Source organism: Lissotriton helveticus, chromosome 8 (assembly GCF_964261635.1).
Source record: "Lissotriton helveticus chromosome 8, aLisHel1.1, whole genome shotgun sequence".
Classification (NCBI taxonomy): Eukaryota; Metazoa; Chordata; class Amphibia; order Caudata; family Salamandridae; genus Lissotriton; species Lissotriton helveticus.
Window position 1 is genome coordinate 1,704,860,946 of NC_136069.1, and position 22,460 is coordinate 1,704,883,405.

The 22,460-nt window shown below is 47.9% G+C and overlaps 1 protein-coding gene across 1 annotated transcript in view; it reads left to right on the plus strand.

The window, feature by feature from the left end:
• The window catches only part of LOC144772159 (pepsin A-like), a 77,887-nt gene that overhangs the window by 52,204 nt on the left and 3,223 nt on the right, over positions 1 to 22,460 (plus strand). The window contains exons 6-7 of the mRNA XM_078656305.1: positions 9,226 to 9,342; positions 17,341 to 17,485. Of these exons, the coding sequence (XP_078512431.1) occupies positions 9,226 to 9,342; positions 17,341 to 17,485 (262 nt within the window). The remainder of the gene's footprint in view (positions 1 to 9,225; positions 9,343 to 17,340; positions 17,486 to 22,460) is intronic.

Consider the following 22,460-nt stretch of genomic DNA (forward strand, 5'->3'; position numbering starts at 1 on the left):
TGCTGTAACAGGTGCCCCGGTGGCTGGAGGAACAGGAATTACATTATTTACAGGAGCTGGCGGAACAGGATTTGCATATTCTGGGACTGTGTCGTCCAAATAGGACGAGAGAAAAATATCAGCTGCGGTCGGTTTGTGACGTAGCTTAATCGGAACTAATGGCGGCGGAAAAGTACATGGTGCTTCCGGGGTTGCTTTCGGCAAGCCCTCGGCAAGAAGAGGATACATACCCTTAATGAGGGCATTTCTCTGTCTGTCTGACTGTTCAGCTTTAACTCGTTCACCTATTTCGATTAATTCCCTTTCTTGGGCTCTTTCCGAGGATTCTCTACTTAATTCTGACTTTCTGATTTCTTTTTCGGTTCTTTTATGAATTTCTTTGCGCCATAACTCGATGGCATCTTTCTGGGACTGTCTGGCTTTCTTTTTCCATAATGCTTCTTCTACTCGCATGATGCACTCGGCATCCCACGTACCTGATACGGGCCATCTATATTTCTCTTCTAATTCCTTGGTGTACTCCACCCATAGGTCTAGATATAATATGGCACTTATGCCATGCTTATGATACATAAAATGACCTGGACTGTCTCTAGGCGGGACAGGAACTGCTTCCTCGAGCAGACCTTTTCTAGTTTTTAACTGACGTAATTTCGTGAACAGAGGCATAACTTAGACTGGAATCTGGACACAATACAATACACGATAAACACAATAATAACTGAAAAACGAATCATTCATACCACGACATTGAAAACACATGGAATAACATTTAAGATAACAGTTCGGACAGAATACATGAATTTTCTCGAGAACAGAACTTACTGGAACAGAAACTTACTAGAATGACTAGATGCACTGCTAAAACAGTACGAAACTTACCGGTCCCATAAAGAGACACGTCAGGACCCGCATCCACCTAGGTGGACACTTTGTGTTGGATCTGTGTACCCAAACCCACGGACCAGAGACAAATTAATTGACCCTGTCTAGATACTACCCCAGCAACGGTACTCACCGGGCAGCAAGAACGGAAGGCCTCGGACTGGACTGGACTGCTACGACGACGGACGGACAAACTTCGGACTTCAGTTACAGGTGGGCCTCCGGATACCTCGGACCTTGGACTCTCGGCTTGGGCTCTGGTCGGGACTCGCCGCGTTCCTCCACCGCCTCGTCTGGACGCTGGACCGCAACCTCCGTCTCCTCCGTGGGCCTGAGGGATACTTGAAGCAGAAATATCTGCACGTGCACGGTATGGTTCCGTCACGGCTGCAGAGGATCAGGGGGCCTGCGTGGCTTCTCCGGCGCGTGGGGAAAGGGCAAGTCCCTATTCGGGCGCCATTATGTGGTAAATAAATAAATTATTACCGGATCTATTTTGGACTATAATCAATAAACAGATAGCTCAATAAATAAGAGTCAAGATACGAGGTAGCTGAAGTTGACAGGCTTTAATCAAGCATAAAGAACAGGAACAGGACAGCCTGTACGGGAATAGGATGGCAGGGCCCGACAGCTGCCGGGGGCAGGATCTGGGAATGATGCGCATATGGGGTAACTTTTTAATAACAGTGCACAATATTTATAGTTAAACAAATACATTACATTCAATACAGTAGGCGTAGCAGTAGGCGTGGTTTCGTAGCAGTCGCGAAAGATAAGGGCAAAATGAAGTAACAAGAAGGCGTGTACAGGGCGTATACATAGACATGTGATGTAAACGTAACAGAATATGTCATAAATGGGGCGGAAACATGGAGGGGGCTACCTGAGCAGCTGGGACCTCTAACCTAGTGGTGCGCGCAAATGGGCAATGACGTGTTACCAGGGAAAACTGGGGGCTATGACTTCTGTGCTAGAAGAGGAGACTAAAGTCTGGAGTGTCAGAGCGACATGTACCCAGGCATATCTGGTATCTAGTGTTTAGAGTACATGTTGATAAAATCCAAAAGTTATCGGGGCAAAGGCTAATAGACTTTAAGACTGGTGCATGCATAATTCTATATGTAGTGCGTGTGTGAGGAATATTCTATGAATATTAATACAGTATTTCTCTTACATGGAGACATAAAGGCTAGACCATGACGGAAACTATTGATGCGATTCAGTAGCTTAGGAATGCAGAGAAGGAGGGCTGGACTGATAACTAGAAACATAACATATTCTTGGCAGACTGGGAGGCAGAGCCAGGCCGAGCCGGGCACTGCGTGGCAAGAAGTAAGCTAAGGGTCAGGGATACAGGTGGGGGCTGTATCGCTCCTCGGAGAGGGTTCAGGAGACAGGAGCTGAATCTGAGTCTGGGCCCTTTTGAGGCCTAGAAACGGGGACAATTCAATGAATTAACGTGCACACTGTGAAACGTGGCAACGTAGCTTTACATAGGCCTAATATTCGTTGTATTCACGAGGACTGGAAACTGGCATACTAGGGATGGACACAACTGTAATTGCGTCTTTAATCGATCAGAGGGGATTACATGCATATCGATCATGCACATATGTCATAAGATGGGGAACACGTAGGCACATACAACATGGCAAAATTTACTTTTCCACAGTGGAAGAAGTGAAACAATATGGCTGCACCAATTGGCGACCACATGGGCAAGCTCGCCAGATATTTCCCCCCGAGCACGCAAACAGTGTCCCCGAACAGGAAAACCGCATTGCGAACGGGCAGAAAAATGCCACGTGCTCACAGAGATTTTTTACATCTTTGCGGAACTTTGCGGAACACGACTACGCAAATTCCGCCCAGGTCTAAAATATACCATAGCTTGTTTATATTGAGGAATGAACATTTATAATAAATGTCTATTTTTGGGAACTCATTTTAGGTGTATCTGTTGAAGTGCAAGGGCAAACACAGTCACTTAAAGCGAAAACATCCACCTGCTGGAGAGGGCTGGTCTTTTGATTTATATCCTTTGCTTGGGTGGTAGGGAGTATAATGTGAGTGATATGACAACAAAATAATGGTGAAAGAGTATTGATTGGGAACCCCTTTATATGTAGGCATATATTGTTTCATATGTTTTTAGAAAACATGAGGCGGGCAAAACAGTTAAAGCTGAACCATAGTTGATGGACAGAATGCAGAACAATGTCATACATTCACCCCAGTACAGAGATCTGGGCCTAAATCCATCGTTTTTTTGCACTCCACACTACCCCAGTTCAAACATGGCCCAGATCTCTGTACTGAGGTGAATGTATGACATTGTTCTGCATTCTGTCCATCAATTGTTGTTTTTGCAAAACAGTTAAAGCTGCCTTTAGGCCAGACTTAGAAATAGGGAGGCAGGTCCATCTGAGTCGAGGGTCCAAAACCCTGGCACTCACAGAGCCTGGTCAATCAATCAATCAATCAGGTCATTTATAGAGCGCACTACTCACCCGTAGGGTCTCAAGGCGCTGGTTTGGGGGGGGGGGGGGTGCCGTTACTGCTCGAACAGCCAGGTCTTGAGCTTCTTCCTGAAGGAGAGGTGGTCTTGGGTCAGGCGCAGGTCGGTTGGGAGTGAGTTCCAGGTCTTGGCGGCCAGGTAGGAGAAGGACCTTCCTCCTGTTGTCGCTCTTCGGATGCGGGGGACGGCGGCGAGGGCGTGGCTGGTTGATCTGAGGAGGCGCTTGGGGGTGTAGAAGTTGATCTGGTTGTTGATGTAGCTCGGGCCTTGGTTGTGTAGGGCTTTGTGTGCGTGGGTGAGGAGACGGAAGGTGATTCTCTTGTTGACCGGGAGCCAATGCAGATCTCTCAGGTGTCCGGAGATGTGGCTGCGTCGGGGAATGTCGAGGATGAGTCTGGCCGAGGCGTTCTGGATCCGCTGGAGTCTCTTCTGGAGCTTGGCGGTGGTTCTGGCGTAGAGGGCGTTGCCGTAGTCCAGTCGGCTGGTGACGAGGGCCTGGGTGACCGTCTTCCTCGTCTCGGTGGGGATCCACCGGAAGATCTTGCGTAGCATGCGCAGGATGTTGAAGCAAGACGAGGAGACGGCGTTTACTTGTCTGGTCATGGAGAGGGAGGAGTCCAGGATGAAGCCCAGGTTGCGTGCGTGGTCCGTCGGTTTGGGGGCGGGGGGCCACCAGAAGTCGTCCCAGGCGGAGGGCGCGGAGCCCAGGATGAGGACCTCCGTCTTGTCAGAGTTCAGTTTCAGGCGGCTGGTCGTCATCCATTCGGCTACCTCTCTCATCCCTTCGTGCAGGTTGGCTCTGGCGGTGGCGGGGTCGTTGGTCAGGGAGAGGATCAGCTGGGTGTCGTCGGCGTAGGAGATTATGTTGAGGTTGTGTTGGCGTGCGATGGCCGCGAGGGGGCTCATGTAGACGTTGAAGAGGGTGGGGCTCAGTGAGGATCCTTGAGGGACGCCGCAAATGACTTTGGTGGCCTCTGACTTGAACGGTGGTAGGCGGACTCTTTGTGTTCTTCCGGCGAGAAAGGAGACGATCCATTCCAGTGCCTTGTCCTGGATTCCGATGTTGCCGAGGCGCTGTATTAGAGTGCGGTGGCAGACAGTGTCGAAAGCCGCGGAGAGGTCCAGGAGGATGAGGGCCGCTGTCTCTCCGTTGTCCATCAGAGTTCGTATGTCATCGGTGGCAGCGATGAGGGCGGTCTCGGTGCTGTGGTTCGCTCGGAAGCCCGACTGTGAGGGGTCGAGGGATCCGTTCGTCTCGAGGAAGGCGGCCAGCTGTTTGTTGACAGTCTTCTCGATGACTTTGGCCGGGAACGGGAGGAGCGAGATGGGACGGTAGTTCTTGAGGTCGGTGGGGTCTGCTGTGGGTTTCTTGAGAAGAGCGCTGAGTTCGGCGTGCTTCCAGCTCTCAGGGAAGGTGGCGGTGTCGAAGGAGGTGTTGATGATGTCCCGCAGGTGGGGTGCGATGACAGCGTCGGCCTTGTTGAAGACGTGGTGAGGGCAGGGGTCAGTCGGAGATCCGGAATGGATGGAGTTCATTGTGCGGATGGTGTCTTCGGTGCTGATTGGAGTCCAGGTGCGGAGGGTGGTGGTGGGTGGCGTTGTTGCGGTTGTGGCTTGCGTTGGTTGGTTGCTGAAGCTGTTGTGTATGTCCGCGATCTTGTTGTGGAAGTAGGATGCGAGGGAGTTGCAGAGGTCCTGCGACGGGGTGATGTCATTGTTTCCGGCGTTGGGGTTGGAGAGCTCTTTCACGATGTTGAAGAGTTCCTTGCTGTCGTGTGCGTTGTTGTCCAGCCGGTCCTTGTATGTATTTTTCTTGGTGGCGCGGATCAGTTGGTGGTGTTTCCGGGTGGCGAGCTTGAGGGTGGTCATGTTGTCCGTCGTTGGTTCCCTTCTCCAGACTTTCTCGAGGGCTCGACAGTTCTTCTTGGAGCTCTTGAGTTCGTCGGTGAACCATGGTGTTTTTCTGCTGCAGGGTCTGCTGGGCGGGGTTCTCATAGGGGCGAGTTTGTCCGCGCCGTTGTTGATCCACTTCGTGAGGTTGTCGGCGGCCTGGCTGGGGTTCGCTGAGCTGGCGGGGGGGTGCTGGCTCAAGGAAGCGGTGAGCTGGTCGGCTGTGATCTTGTTCCAGCTTCTTCGGGCAACCTGTTGCTGGTGGTGGTGGATCGTCGTTCTTTTGAAGCTGAAGTGGACGCAGCTGTGGTCCGTCCAGTGGAGTCCTGTTGCGTGGCTGAAGGTGACGTCTTTGCTGGATGAGAAGACGGCGTCGAGTGTGTGTCCGGCGAGGTGGGTGGGGGTGGTCACCAGTTGCTTGAGTCCGAGGTTGGCGAGGTTGTCGAGCAGGCTGATGGTGTTGCGGTCGCTGTTGTTCTCCAGGTGGAAGTTGAGGTCCCCCAGGAGGATGTAGTCGGCGGAGGGGAGGGCATGCGGGCTGACGAAGTCGGCGATGTCCTCGCTGAATCGTGTGCGTGGACCCGGGGGTCGGTAGATCAGGGTGCCTCTGAGGGTGGTCTTCGGGTTGGTGTGGATCTGGAAGTGCAGGTGTTCAGCGGTGGTTAGGGTGTCGTCGGTGTTGGTCGTGATGCGGATGGTGTCTCTGTGGATGATGGCGATGCCTCCTCCCGTCTGGTTGGCGGTGCGGTCCCTCCGGATGATCTTGTAGCCCTCCGGGATGGCGATGGCGATGTCTGGGGCCGAGGAGGCGTTCATCCAGGTCTCGGTGAGGAAGGCAACGTCAGGGGCGGTGGTGTCGAGGAGGTTCCAGAGTTCTACGGCGTGTCTGTGGACGGAGCGGGTGTTGAGCAGGATGCACTTGAGGTGGTTGCTGCTGATGTTCGGCTTGGCGAGTGCAGGTGCAGGGTGAGTCCGGATGCAGGTGAATTTGCAGGCGTGGCAGCTGAAGGGTCCGTGGGTGTGCTTCGGGGCGGCTCGATGACATCCTGGGATGCGGCCGGTGTTGAGTGCGATGAGATCGGCGGCGGTGTAGGTTCGTCGGGTCGGCTTCCGTCGGTGGGGGCCAGGGGTCCTGGCGCTGGTCGCGATCCGGTCGCGGACGGGCGCAGACGGGCTTACCTTTGGCGCGCCTTCGGCGCACAATCGGCGCGCCCGCTGCGCGTCAACGCTGCGCGTTCGCACGGTCGCCATTTAAGGCGAAGTGCGCGGGTGGGCGGAGCAGCTGGGAGGCGGGAGCGGGGAGGGAACAGAATGAAAAAAGGGGCGGGGCGGCGTGGAAGGCGGGAAACACGGGGGAGAGCGGGGAACAACAGCGAGGGCAAAACAAGCACAAATGACGGCAAAAACAACACTCAGAGCGGGCAAAAAGCAGCGAGGGCCAGACAAGCACAAATGACGGCAAAAACAACACTCAGAACGGGCAAGAAGCAGCGAGGGAAAAACAGGCACAAATGGCGGCAAAAACAACACTCAGAGCGGGCAAAAAGCAGCGAGGGAAAAACAGGCACAAATGGCGGCAAAACAACACTCAGAACGGGCAAAAAGCAGCGAGGGAAAAACAAGCACAAATGATGGTCCAAACAGACCAGAGCAGCGACGGCAGGGTCAGCCGGAAGCGCGGCTTGGCAGCGAGGCAGAGGGCACAGCAGGGGGGCGCACGCAGCAGCTGGTGGCCGTGCGGCGCGGGGGTGTCCCACAAGTGGGTCACACTCACCTGTGTCGCACGGTCGCCTTTTAAGGCCAAGTGCGCGGGTGGGCGGAGCAGCTGGGAGGCGGGAGCAGGGAGGGAACAGAATGAAAAAAGGGGCGGGGGCGGCGTGGAAGGCGGGAAACACGGGGGAGAGCGGGGAACAACAGCGAGGGCAAAACAAGCACAAATGACGGCAAAAACAACACTCAGAGCGGGCAAAAAGCAGCGAGGGCCAGACAAGCACAAATGACGGCAAAAACAACACTCAGAACGGGCAAGAAGCAGCGAGGGAAAAACAGGCACAAATGGCGGCAAAAACAACACTCAGAGCGGGCAAAAAGCAGCGAGGGAAAAACAGGCACAAATGGCGGCAAAACAACACTCAGAACGGGCAAAAAGCAGCGAGGGAAAAACAAGCACAAATGATGGTCCAAACAGACCAGAGCAGCGACGGCAGGGTCAGCCGGAAGCGCGGCTTGGCAGCGAGGCAGAGGGCACAGCAGGGGGGCGCACGCAGCAGCTGGTGGCCGTGCGGCGCGGGGGTGTCCCACAAGTGGGTCACACTCACATGTGTCGCACGGTCGCCTTTTAAGGCCAAGTGCGCGGGTGGGCGGAGCAGCTGGGAGGCGGGAGCGGGGAGGGAACAGAATGAAAAAAGGGGCGGGGGCGGCGTGGAAGGCGGGAAACACGGGGGAGAGCGGGGAACAACAGCGAGGGCAAAACAAGCACAAATGACGGCAAAAACAACACTCAGAGCGGGCAAAAAGCAGCGAGGGCCAGACAAGCACAAATGACGGCAAAAACAACACTCAGAACGGGCAAGAAGCAGCGAGGGAAAAACAGGCACAAATGGCGGCAAAAACAACACTCAGAGCGGGCAAAAAGCAGCGAGGGAAAAACAGGCACAAATGGCGGCAAAACAACACTCAGAACGGGCAAAAAGCAGCGAGGGAAAAACAAGCACAAATGATGGTCCAAACAGACCAGAGCAGCGACGGCAGGGTCAGCCGGAAGCGCGGCTTGGCAGCGAGGCAGAGGGCACAGCAGGGGGGCGCACGCAGCAGCTGGTGGCCGTGCGGCGCGGGGGTGTCCCACAAGTGGGTCACACTCACCTGTGTCGCACGGTCGCCTTTTAAGGCCAAGTGCGCGGGTGGGCGGAGCAGCTGGGAGGCGGGAGCGGGGAGGGAACAGAATGAAAAAAGGGGCGGGGGCGGCGTGGAAGGCGGGAAACACGGGGGAGAGCGGGGAACAACAGCGAGGGCAAAACAAGCACAAATGACGGCAAAAACAACACTCAGAGCGGGCAAAAAGCAGCGAGGGCCAGACAAGCACAAATGACGGCAAAAACAACACTCAGAACGGGCAAGAAGCAGCGAGGGAAAAACAGGCACAAATGGCGGCAAAAACAACACTCAGAGCGGGCAAAAAGCAGCGAGGGAAAAACAGGCACAAATGGCGGCAAAACAACACTCAGAACGGGCAAAAAGCAGCGAGGGAAAAACAAGCACAAATGATGGTCCAAACAGACCAGAGCAGCGACGGCAGGGTCAGCCGGAAGCGCGGCTTGGCAGCGAGGCAGAGGGCACAGCAGGGGGGCGCACGCAGCAGCTGGTGGCCGTGCGGCGCGGGGGTGTCCAGAGCTTGATGAAGCTGCTGACATCTATTTAGAAGAGGCTTAGACCATGCCACAGGACTGTTGGCATTGTACGAGAAATAGCTGATGGAGGCCATGCCTTTTGGATGATAAGTCTCCTGGTATTCCACAATTCTGGAGCACTCTGAAGTATCCGTGAGGTGATGTGCAGCACAGTATAAAACATGGTTTAGTAACAGAGGGGGCTGGTAGCAATGGCAGACTTGTGCAGCATTGTGAGATGTCTCCTATGCGTTGCATAAGTAGCTGATATATGAATTGTGTTTATCAAAGATGCTGCTGATGTGCTTACAGGGGTGATATTTCTAAGATGAATCATGCCCCAAGTTTTGAGTGTTGGTTAGGTCTCTTTGAAGGCAAAGTGGGACCGGAGGTGCAGTTGTGATGATTTGTGGTTCTTCGCGTGGTGGTGTGGATGTGCACATGTGAGATACATGAAATCACCATATCTACATGAAAGGTAACTCTAGAAACGTCATCAGTTGATTGTCTTATTGAGAAATGTTCTCTAATTTATCTTCACAGCTATGGAGAAAGTGGAAGCATGCTGACCTTTGGTGCAATTGACCCCTCATATTACCTTGGAAATATCTACTGGGTGCCAGTCTCCAAGGAGCGATACTGGCAGATTAATATGGACAGGTACTCAAATGACAAGCATGAATGAATGAATGGATGCTTTATCCTGTTGTTAGTTATAAATACAAAATAAATCAAACGGCAAAAAAGTTAATATTTTAAATTAGGAAATACAAACAGCGGGATCTCAGGAAAATGTAAACTCAGGGCCAGATTCACAGAACTAACTTAAGACCAAATCCTAAACTTACTACTTTTGGTATTCACAGAAGGCATTTACTAGTCTTAAATTAGGATTTTGTCTTAAATTAGGATTTTGTCCTAAATTAGGATATTGTCCTGAATTAGGATTTTGTCTTCAGTTAGGATTTTGTCCTAAATTAGGATTTTGTCTTACATTAGGATCTCGTCCTAAGTTAGGATTTTGTCTTAAGTTAGGATTTTGTCTTAAGTTAAACTTAAGTTTAACTTAAGTTTGTCTTAAGTTTAATTTAAGACGAAATCCTAATTTAAGACAAAGGCCTAACTTGAGACAAATCCTAATTTAGGACAAAATCCTAATTTACGACAAAATCCTAATTTAGGACAAAATCCTAACCTGAGACAAAATCCTAACTTAAGACAAAATCGCCATAAAAACTTTGGAGGAAAATAGTAATATGCTTGGGCCAGCATATTGTCAGCCACACACGCTGCAGTAGCAGTGGATCTGTGGCAGTCTGACTGCCTTATTCAGAATAAGCAGGTGGACAGTCCTCAAAAGTACGGTGGGCCAATGGACCTTTGTAGTCATAATAAGGCCCAATATATTTTTTTAAGTAGACCAAGGGCCAGCTGTAGGTGGCCGTTTCAGGCCATTTACAGACCGGTAACTGCCGATTTTGGCCATTACCGAACGGTAAATGGGTGACAGGTATGTAGAGGGCATTTTTTTACCGATTCGGTAAAATTACCGATTCAGTAATTTTACCGATTCGGTAAAATAAAAATTCGGTAAATTTACCGAATCTGAGGCACCCAGATGTAGGTGGGACTCTTCTGAGTCCCAGAGGCCTTACCGAATCGGTATTTTACCATCAAATCCAATTTGATGGTAAAATACCGATTCCGGTGTGCATGCACATGTGTGCATGCACACCTATGCCATGTGACAGGCAGACCTGCCCTTAGGGCATGTATGCTTGCCACATGGCACCCGAGCCTGTTTTGGGGGGACCAGAGGGTGTCAAAGTGACACCCCCTGCACCCTTGTGAAAATCGGTATTTACCGATTCGGTAAATACCAAATCGGTAATGCCCATTCATTCCTATGGGCTTCAAAGCCCATAGGAATGAATGGGCATTACCGATTCGGTATTTACCGAATCAGTAAATACCAAATTTTTCCGAATCGTTATTCCAGCACACCTGGAATACCTACATATCCACCCCTCAGGTTTACCGATTCTTAATTACCGAATCGGTAAAATTAGGCAATTTTCAGTAATTAAGAATCGGTAAATCTATTCTACCTACATCTGGCCCCAAATCTTCAATTCAGCAATGGGTCATTTGTGTAGATCCTGGAAGATTTTCTCAAAGAAACATGGGGCCAGATGTAGGTAATTCATAGTTACCGACTCTTAAATACCGAATTTTACCGATTCGGTATTTAAGAGTCGGTAAATATGAAGGGGGGAGATGTAGGTATTACAGAATCTGTAAATACCGAATCGTTAAGATTCGGTATTTACCGATTCTGTAAATACCGAATCGGTATTGCCCATTGATTCCTATGGGCCTTGAAGCCCATAGGAATCAATGGGCAATACCGATTCTGTAATTACAGAATCGGTAAATACCGATTTTAGCAAGGGTGCAGGGGGTGTCACTTTGACACCCTCTAGCACCCCAAAGACGGGCATGTTTGCCATGTGGCACACAGACATGCCGCTAGGGCATGTCTGTCTGTCACATGGCTAGGTGTGCATGCACACATGTGCATGCACACCTGGAATCGGTATTTTACCACCCAATTGGATTGGGTGGTAAAATACCGATTCTTACAGCCCTGTGGCACTCTGACATGTGCCAGCTACATCTGCATTTACAGAATCGGTATTTTACCGAATCGGTAAATACAGAATCGGTAAAATACAGATTCTGTAAATGCATGCCCTACATCTGAAAACCCTAATGCCGGTCGGAAACGGCCAAAATCGGCCGTTTCCGACCGGTATTAGGGTTCCTACATCTGGCCCCATATGGTGAAATAAAAGAATAATGAAAATGAGTAGGGTAAAACAGCTATTTGTGACTGCATTTCCATCTGTAACTTCTTGTCACAATGGTCTATTTTCAAAAACAGTTTACTGTTATGTCCATCAGACACTTCTGGACTCAGCAATATATAGGCTTTGTAGGTTACCCAAAAACCTTACAATGCTTTTTCATTGTGTACCGACTATAAAAAGAATGAAAAATGAGTGTTGTAAGAAAGTCGATTATTAGTTGTGGTGTTTGAGAAACCTCAGCAAGGAATAAATTCACTATCTTGTTTTAGGTTCAGTTAGATTACTTTAATTTAAACTGTAGCTCTGTCCTGAGTAGCTGCGGCACTGAGCAGTCAGCCTTAATTGAAAGGACTTCAGAGTAAACAGTTATCAGCACTTAAATGTTAATACGTAAGAGACACAGCACAATAAACATCCCACTCCAAATTCATAAAACTAGTTATATTTTTATCTTTAAATAGACATCAACAAGACGAACCTTAATAGAAGGGAGCTGGAGTTATGATTTTTTAAAACTGTTTATAAGACACTGTCAAAGTTCATGCTGACTCTCACAATTAGAAACTTTTCTGGTTCTTTTCCTTGTCTATGGACTCGTTGGCGGAGTCGTCTGCAACTTCAGTGTGCAGTTTGAAGTGAGTGAATGAGTGAGGTCCGGTGGTATGGTACAAACCTTTGGTCTTGCCAGAACTGAAGGCTATCGACAAACCTGCAACACTCTGCAGTGGTAGCAATCTGACGTCTGTGTCCCGGGGCTATGACAATGATAGTGTGATGAATGGCAGTAGCATATGAACATCTGTTCTTTTTAAAAAAACATTATCCTTGAGCTCTAGACACAAAAGTTGCAATTCCTACAAGAGGTAGAGTAAATTATAACACCAGCCATGGGTCATGGAACGTTTAGGCACCTTGCGGGGACTAACACTCTATCACCAAGAGCGCACCAGTGGGGTCCAGGGCAATTCCAGTTGTCACAGGTCAGCTGGGCTCTGCCGAGCAGGACTTCTTAAGCGTTGTAGGTCCTGGAACTTTAAGAGGAGGCTAGTCAATGAGCCCTTGGAGTCCATTTTCTGGTCATTGGCATAAGTGAAAAAAGATTCAGCCCTTGAGGTCTCTCTACAAAGTCAACAGCAGGATAAGAAACCTTTCCCTCTGAAGTTCTGTCTTTGGTTCAGCAGATGCAGCCTTCTTTTCTGAGGTAGACAGGTACAACAGGAGCAGTCATTCTTCTGTCCTTTTTAGGTCCAGAAGTGATCAGAGGAAAGGATCCAGGGGTTTCACCTTTATACCTATCTCAAGTTTATGAATTGGGAGAACTCCCTAACCAATGGGGCCAAAATTCCTAAGGGCAGCCCTAACCATTGTTACATCACTTCCTTGTGGATTGGCATGAAACAATCGCACAGTGCGTATCTCTGCCCAAATCCAAAATATCAGAACCCGTCTTCCCTGGGTCTGAGCTATTCCTACACCCTTGCGGTGTGTCCAGTTTTGTTGTCATACTCCTCCTGGAAAAACAGTTCTAAAAGTGGTTTTCTCTCTCCGGGTATGAAAGCCAATCTATCTACCTTGTCAAAGGAAGGAGCAGGCTACAATGTGACTCACATTTGTCAATCAGGGACGGCTGCCATTTTGAAGTTGGGCCATCTCTGGCCATGCTTTCAGGTGGTAACGCCTCCTCTCACCAACATGCCCTTTGTTATCCTTGCCTCAAAGAGCAGAAAGACAGCAGGTGGTCTCAGGTGACAACTGCTATAGTTACTCAGAAATGGCTACTAAAGACTTGAGACAAGAAACGGGCGAATTTCTAAAGTCCCCTCAACATTAACTTAATTCTCATTATGTCAGGTTTAAGGTAAAACATTTATTTGATACCTTGAAAAACTATATTTGATTGCCCTAAATGGAAATCAGCACTTTGTGATTGGGGTAGTGTAACCATATGTTAGCCAATGGGATAGCCAGTCTTGCTCCAGTGAAAATGACAACAAGACGTTTAAACTGTCAGTGCATGTAAAACACACTAAACATGTCCTGCTTTTCAAAATCTAGCACCTTGTCTTATGGACTTATATGGCTTACCTTAGGGTGACTTATAACTATTAAGAGTAAGGATTGGATTTGGCAGAGCAGGTATAGTTTAAAAACTCAACAAGCTGCTTTGGTGATATTACAGACATTGAAATCCACATTGAACTGTTCAAAAGCAGCGTCAGGCCATATAGCTGTGTTGAATCAGTGTGTGGGGCTTGAACTGACTGCTATAGTACCCCTATCGTCCTTGTTGAAAATAGTTTAAAAGCTGCCAGACGAATGTGCACTGGCAGGTCTCGAGCCATGTTTTCACCATATCACTGCAGCGGTGGTACGAAAAGCCCTGCATTCCAATGGTGACATTTAACTCCCAGGCCCTGGGTATACAAGGTTCCATATAATAGGGTCTTATATGTAAGTTAAATACGGCAGGTAATAGGCGATAAGAGACACAGCTCAATGGCTGGGGTCTGGGCAGCATGGTCCAGTACTCCTCAGAGTCTGAGAACCAGCAGCATTATTCCAAAAACCTGGGGCTGATCATACTAAAAATTATTTTTTTTTAGGTATGAAAGAAACCTATGTACCTCAGAAATGTACACAAGCTACTGAGTTTAGGGACAGTGGTTTTTCGCACACCTCTGTATTTGAGGTTCTCCATATTGTCAGGTGATTTAAAGGGAAAAGTGCTGAATGTTTTCTTTATTGCACATTCACAAATGCTGAGAAATGTAATTGGTAATACCAAGTTTTCTACTTTTGCACCATACGTTTCGTGTTGAAAATGGTACCCCACTTAAGTGGCTGGGCATAGAGCCTGCATTCAAAATGCCCAAAAATGCAACCTGGAGACACAATATTTCACCCTGGAAAATCCACCCTTTAAAAAAATAATAAAAATAAAATAGTTAGCTGTAAGAATGAATAAGAGTAGTTTATTAGTCAATTAAAATCATAAATATTGCAAAAGCAATACAAAGTAAACATATTTACCTAAAAGGATTAAAAACCAATCAACCATCAGCAGCAAACTACTTAATTTCTTAATAGTCATACAATTTCATGTTTTATGTCCCATCATAATTCTAATCACAAATCAGAATACACAGAATGCACAGTTTGGAATGGCTTAGAAAGTCAAATGATCCACAACACCTACCTACAATCTAAAAATATTTATTGATCGTAAACCAACTTTTTCAATTCTTGCTGAAGGCCATGTATATAAAAATATCTATGAGTAAAATAAAATGTTGTTGAAGTGCCAAATAATACAGCAAGTTGTCAATTTACTCTAGTCTTAATAGGCTTCTTCGCTGATTTACAGGAGCGGGACAGATACATATAACGTGTTGTAGAGTTTCAGTCCCCTGATGACACAGGCGGTTGCCTTTACCTGCACCACCTTTCCTCCATTTTGGGAGGAAGTCTAGTCTAAGTATTTCACCAAGTCTTAGTGCCCGGACTGTCTGTTTTACCCTCTAAAAGTAAGGATTCTCTCAGGCTTGAATACGATTTCAGTACCAGCCATCCGTGAAGGTGTTGGGACAACTTTTCTTTGTCTGCGATCCAGCTTTGCCGTTATTCAAACTATTTACCATTCTCTTAAAGATTTGCCCAGATATGTTGGCATCCATAGATCTCTCAGCTCTAGCCTCTCAATGCTGTTCTCCAAATGTTTCTTATAGGCTCCATTCTCCCGCTGGAGATTCATTTCGGTCCAAAGTCGTTTACCCAGTGTCTTGTTGGCAGCTGTGCGCAGTTTGTGGGAGAGCTTTACAAAGGCCGCAGGTCTGGCCAGTGACCCTTTTGTCATTGAAACCTCCAGCTGAACTTGGGCAGGCGAGGCAGATCAGGGTAGCCGAATGTTTTTTTTATACGATCTTATCACTAGTTTGCCAAGGAGGCTGACCTCAGTGCCTGGCATTATCTCTGATCCATTTGCAGTTTTTCTCTTTAATATGTCGATTAAAAGCAATCACATTTGTTGTTTTGCTGTTTACTTCCAGGCCATTCTTGTCTGTGCAAACGCCAGACAATAGAGAAACCATTGAACGCCTGTTTGTGTGTTACTGAGAAGTAATAACTCATCAGCGTAGACAATATTTGATAGTTTGTTGTCCACCCAAGCTCGGGGCATGTGCTGTCAGCTCATCTAACTTTGTTGAGAGGTCTGCAATATACAAGAGGGGTTGTAACACACAGTATACATACAGCTAACTGTAGATTGTTGGCCCTAGCTCAGCCACCACCTGGGAAAACCTACTGAACCCAGACATTTCTAGAATTTAGATACAAGGGGTTGTCCGGTATGGTTCTCATGTGGTGTTCCTACCCACACGAGCTTGACAACATCAAATCTTGGCTAAAAACACACATTTTCCTCAACATTTCTGGGAGGGAATATTCTGGCATCTGAAGGGATCCACAAATTTCCTACACTTATCATTCCTCCAAGTCTCCCAATACAAATTATACCTCCTTGTGTGGCTAGGCTTAGTGCTCACGGCAGGAAACTACCCAAGATGGCCGCTTCAAACTGTCCAGTGAAAAGTAAAACCAACCCATTTTATCTTACAATTTGGGTTGGTGTAGGCTTTTGGCCCTAGCTCAGCCGGCACCTAGTGAAACCAGCCGAAGCAGTCTGGAAACAAGACACCCATGGAAATCCACCTTGGCATGACTTGCGTGGCTCGCACCAGGTTTTCCTACCCAGAAGCATTTTGGCTAAAAATAAATATTTGCCCCACATTTCTGTAACTGAAACTTCAGAATGTGCAGGGATTCATAAACTTTGCTACCATCCGGCGTCCCCTCACATCACCCAGCACATAATTTACCTCACTTCTGTGGGTGGGTCTAGCGCCCACATTGGGAAAGGGCCCAAAGCACAACTTGGAAACTTCACATTTTTCAGTGAAAACCAACCCTCTTTTGCAATCTGGGCAGCTGTGGATTCTGGGAAGTAGTTCAGACAGTCTTTTCATGTATTGGAGTTTTATCCCTAAATCATATTTTTTTTAAATTAAAGTCTCTTGTTGCCATCTTTCAAAGCTGAAATTTAGTAGGAAAACTTTTTAGGACAGTGCCTGCTTGTTATTTCCACAGGCCAGAGGCAGATATGGTTAGACGAAGGGGTACCTTGTGAAATAATGCCCACGCTTTATGACACACATGCGTGTATGATCATACAAGAGTGCTGTGTACATAGATAATCAATGTACATTAACATGTTAAGCTTCCCAGTGAAAACCTAGTGAACCAGCAGAGTTTGTCTCTGTATCCAATTAGTAGGGAATGCAGTGTAGGGGAAGGGTTAACATTCTCAAATATGAATGGTAGGATTGAGCCCTGTTCATCAGATCTCAATTTCTACAGAAGATTACATGTTTGAGGTTAGGATATACAACACATCTGGAGATAGTCTAAGGCAGAATGAATTCATTACATAGTATTACAACTTGAAAACAATTAAGGATATAACAAGTTCTGCCAGGGCAGGTGTTCCTGGATGAGTTGATGATATATACGATACTGTTTGAAGTGTGTATGTACATGAGATGTTTTATTATGTGACTTTTTTCTCCAATGAGGTGCCCAGATCAGGTGATGGTGCCTCGCTTACCAGGATGCGAAGCTCTAAAGATGTTAGATCTATTTCTCACAATTGAGGATTGTAAAGACTTAACTTAATTTTCTATTTGCCGCTTGAGAGCTTCCATTGATATTAGTCTCTTCCTTCCAACCTCAGCGTCTCCATGAATGGAAACATTATCGCCTGCGAAGGAGGATGTCAAGCTATTGTGGACTCGGGAACAACTATGATTTCTGGTCCCAAATCTGGAATTGCAAATATCCTCAATGTTATTGGAGCAACTCTGGACTCTAACCTGGAGGTAAGTGTCTATAGCTTCCCATTTCTGGTGTGTGATAGTAGAATTAACAGACATTTCAGCTGGAAGCAATTGTTTTCTGTAAGGATGCCAGACCCTAAATGCCAACAGTTTAACAATCGATTGGTCAATGAAAAATGATTATTTCGATCAGAAAACATCACTATAACATTGATTGTTCAATACACTTAAACTGACAGTTACGACCCATATTCCATCTATATATACAAAGTTTACTTCTCCTAAAGTGATCACAACTGCAAGGAACTCTTCAACATCGTGAAAGAGCTCTCCAACCCCAACGCCGGAAACAACGACATCACCCCTTCGCAAGACCTCTGCAACTCCCTCACCTCCTACTTCCACAACAAGATCGCGGACATACACAACAGCTTCAGCACTCAACCGACGCACGCCACAACCGAACCACCGCCCCCCACCACCACCCTCCGCGCCTGGACTCCGATCAGCACCGAAGACACCGTCCGCATGATGAACTCCATCCACTCCGGATCTCCAACCGACCCCTGCCCTCACCACGTCTTCAACAAGGCCGACGCTGTCATCGCACCCCACCTGCGGGACATCATCAACACCTCCTTCGACACCGCCACCTTCCCGGAGAGCTGGAAGCACGCCGAACTCAGCGCCCTACTCAAGAAACCTACAGCGGACCCCACCGAACTCAAGAATTACCGCCCCATCTCGCTCCCCCCGTTTCCAGCCAAAGTCATCGAGAAGACCGTCAACAAACAGCTGGCCGCCTTCCTCGAGACAAATGGATCCCTCGACCCCTCACAGTCTGGCTTCCGAGCCAACCACAGCACCGAGACCGCCCTCATCGCTGCCACCGATGACATCCGAGCCCTGATGGACAACGGAGAAACAGCGGCCCTCATCCTCCTAGACCTCTCCGCGGCATTCGACACTGTCTGCCACCGCACCCTAGTGCAGCGCCTCAGCAACGTCGGAATCCATGAGAAGGCACTGGAATGGATCATCTCCTTCCTCGACGGAAGAACACAGAGAGTCCGGCTACCACCGTACAAGTCAGAGGCCACCGGAGTCATCTACGGCGTCCCTCAAGGATCCTCGCTGAGCCCCACCCTCTTCAACGTCTACATGAGCCCCCTCGCGGCCATCGCACGCCAACACAGCCTCAACATCATCTCCTACGCTGACGACACCCAGCTGATTCTCTCCCTCACCAACGACCCCGCCACCGCCAGAGCCAACCTTCACGAAGGGATGAAAGACGTAGCCGAGTGGATGACAACCAGCCGCCTGAAACTGAACTCAGACAAGACGGAAGTTCTCATCCTGGGCTCCTCGCCCTCCGCCTGGGACGACTCCTGGTGGCCCCCCGCCCTGGGCACCGCACCCAAACCGACGGACCACGCACGCAACCTGGGCTTCATCCTGGACTCCTCCCTCTCCATGACCAGACAAGTCAACGCCGTCTACGCGTCCTGTTTTCACATCCTGCGCATGCTACGGAAGATCTTCCGGTGGATCCCCACTGAGACCAGGAAGACGGTCACCCAGGCCCTCGTTACCAGACGACTGGACTACGGCAACGCCCTCTACGCCGGAACCACAGCCAAGCTACAGTAGAGACTTCAGCGGATCCAGAACGCCTCAGCCAGACTCATCCTCGACATCCCCCGACGCAGCCACATCTCCGGACATCTAAGAGACCTGCACTGGCTCCCCGTCAACAAAAGAATCACCTTCCGTCTCCTCACCCACGCAAACAAAGCCCTACACGACCAAGGCCCGAGCTACCTCAACAACCGCCTCAACTTCTACGCTCCCAAACGCCACCTCCGATCGACCAACCACGCCCTCGCCGCCGTTCCCCTGCATCCGAAGAGCGACAACAGGAGGAAGGTCCTTCTCCTAAATGGCCGCCAAGACCTGGAACTCCCTCCCGTCCAACCTGCGCCTGACCCAAGACCACCTCTCCTTCAGGAAGAAGCTCAAGACCTGGCTGTTCGAGCAGTAGCAGCACACCCCCCCCCTAGCGCCTTGAGACCCTCCGGGTAGGTAGTGCGCTCTATAAATGTCTTTGATTGATTGATTGATTGATTGATTGATGTATTGTTCAACTATATTGTTGTGATATAGTCCCTTATGTCCATAATACATGGCATTTGTATCAATCAGGCTGCACAGGTATAATAGTTCTCAATCTGTTTGTTACTCTATAATGCGCAACCTTTTGTGACCCCACCGCTTAGAAGCCACAATAAAAAAAAAAGATTTCTCCTAATAATCAAGCATTGAAAAGGAGCATACAATTATACACAATTAGTATGTGAAATACAATCAATATCTCAAAATCCACAAAATCCCAAAAATATTGAACAGGGAGTCTTGAAGTGTCTTTTTTTCAATATTCTTTATTTGCTGTCTTATGCGATATGCATACTTCAGCCCAGCCAACGCGTTTCTTCCAACATGGACTTACTCAGGGCTGTGTATACATGTCAAAAAGGGCTGAAACGATCACCTTTATATTCCGATGTTAACATACGCTGGGATTACCCGTGGCGTCTAGATTATCATAGGTTTAAAGGATAATTGCCTTCAAATCCAATCTGCTGTGTTGTTTGTTCAAGTTCGAATGCTGTCTCAGACTTCTTTATGGTTTAAAACCTTCATGCTTTCAAAATTCATAGCAATATATCCTGAACTGATCTGCATTGTACAAATAGGTCAGTCTCTAAACCTTCCCTGCTGCACCCAAACACCTGCTACCAGCACTGTGCTGTTCAAAGCACTTGTTGCATTTTTTTGGCCATGCCAGCATAACACAATACAATGCCACACTCACTATGCAGTGCACTTCTGCACCTTACAAAGTGCAGGAAACTTGGAAGATAAGAGAGGTAGCTTTACAACACTGTCTTTTTGGTAACTCTGCTGTCTTTTCTTGTTTCTGGACACATTGCCAGTTATCTTGGCCTTTTTTAATCTTTCCAGTTCCTCCCTGTTATTTTCCAACATTATTTATTAATACATAGTTAAATAAATTCTAATTGTACGTAAGTTGAAAAGCACAAATTAAACTACACTGGGGGGCTAACAAGCCTCTTGCGCTGCTGGCGTGTCACTTATTCCCATGTTAAAAGTGACGCGCCGGCAGCGAGAGGGGCTTGTAATTAAGCCCTTGGATCTGTTTCATTCACTGAATAGTAAATCCTCAGCCAACTAAAAATGACATTGTTTAGCATCAACTGCGGGCTGTGGTTCAAAGTATTTCGAATTATGAGCACCTTGATGTCATGATGATTTTGGCATTCCTCCGAGACTATTGCATGGGGTTAATCTGCCACAGTAACATCTGCTTTGACATGCCTGATACCTGCAGAAGAGGGAAAGTGCATTTGACAGCAGAAGGGAATTTTTTTTTTAACAGTTTAAAGGAATTGTGGTGTCTGTGTATTATATGTTGGTATGTTGGTGCCCTTTTATTATATACTTATGTTGGAATCTAAATTTGTACTAGGGCAAATATTCCAAGTATTACTTGCAACAGAATGTTTGGGCAATGGCTTGGAACACTCCTGCAGTCAGTTGGAGTGACCATCCTGAGTCCTCAATTCATGTATTCCTGTTTCTACTGTTATCATAATAAATCTGCTGAAAGACTGAAGATTGAGGGTCCTCTGTGTTACTCTCTACATCTAGAAGATTGCCCTCTTCAGGAATGTATCCTGTTCGACCAATTAGTGTGAACAATGCACTATGAACAAGAAGGCTCTTCCCAGAGCCATCTCAGTCTCACAAGTATACATCTTCTTTTTATTCAAAATTGTTCCACAAAGTTTTTTGGGTACTGCATTACTCTCATAGTACTGTTAAAGGACCCATTTACCATATTTTCTGGGATAGTACTATAACTGGTACCGCCAGGGTGGCAAAAACCCTAAGTACAACCCTGCCCCTGCTTGAGCACCAACTCTTGCTGTGTACAGTGAGGGGGTTGACCCAGGGCCTCACCTACAACAAGACTATGTTCCCAATCCCCGAGTGACACCATGGCAGAGTTTCTTTGGCTGTGCACAGCTGGGGTGCTGACCTCAGGGCCTGCCCAACCCAGTCATGAGTGCCCAACACATTAGCAACTGGATACCCATGCACACAATAAAAATTCAAGAGGGATGTGGGTATTGACACATGTACATTCCAACACAAAGCCTAAATGAATAAAAAACAAATTGTGTCTTGTAAAGTCCGTCAGTGTTTCGTTTTTTTAATGCTTTCATAGACAAACCAGCCGACACGTGTTTCATCACATGTGGGATAGTATTCCCGCGACTCATCAGGGCTAAAATGGAGTAGGCGTATTTTGGGTAGTCGCTCCGCCGGTTATAATTCCGACCTGGGTTATAGGGCTTATCCCCTCACCCTTTTGCAGCACATCCAAACCATTCTGGCCCTAATCAATAGCGTCCACATTTGGCAGAACGCCCTTTTCTATTCCCTGAACCTAAAAACCCTTCTGTTAATACTACATGAGTGCCCAACACCCAATTGTGCATAAGGGGAATACTTATAAAAGAGACCCCAATCCAGCTTTCCTAATTTTGACACAATCTGACAGCATGTCAGCACAGAAGATGTAACCAACTTGCTGTCACTGGTACGGATCCTATTTATGTCTAACAGTTTCCCACTGGTACAGATTGATGAATTCAGAAACCACTACTTTTCACTCAAGCCAGACAGAGCTCCATGTGTTTTCACCCGTGTGAGACTACTCCCAGGCCCCCGGGGCCTGATGGGACCACCAGCTCACTATAGCAACTGAATCTGAATCTAGAATTTAAAAGCAAAGCAGCTATCTTACTAGAAACCGACCCTTGTTTGGTGATGGCCAGCGGCTGGGCCTCTGCAGGGGTCATTTGCCACACATTTCTCAATTCCATGTTTGATACCAGCAGTACTAAATATTTATTGAGCGTCTGACTTG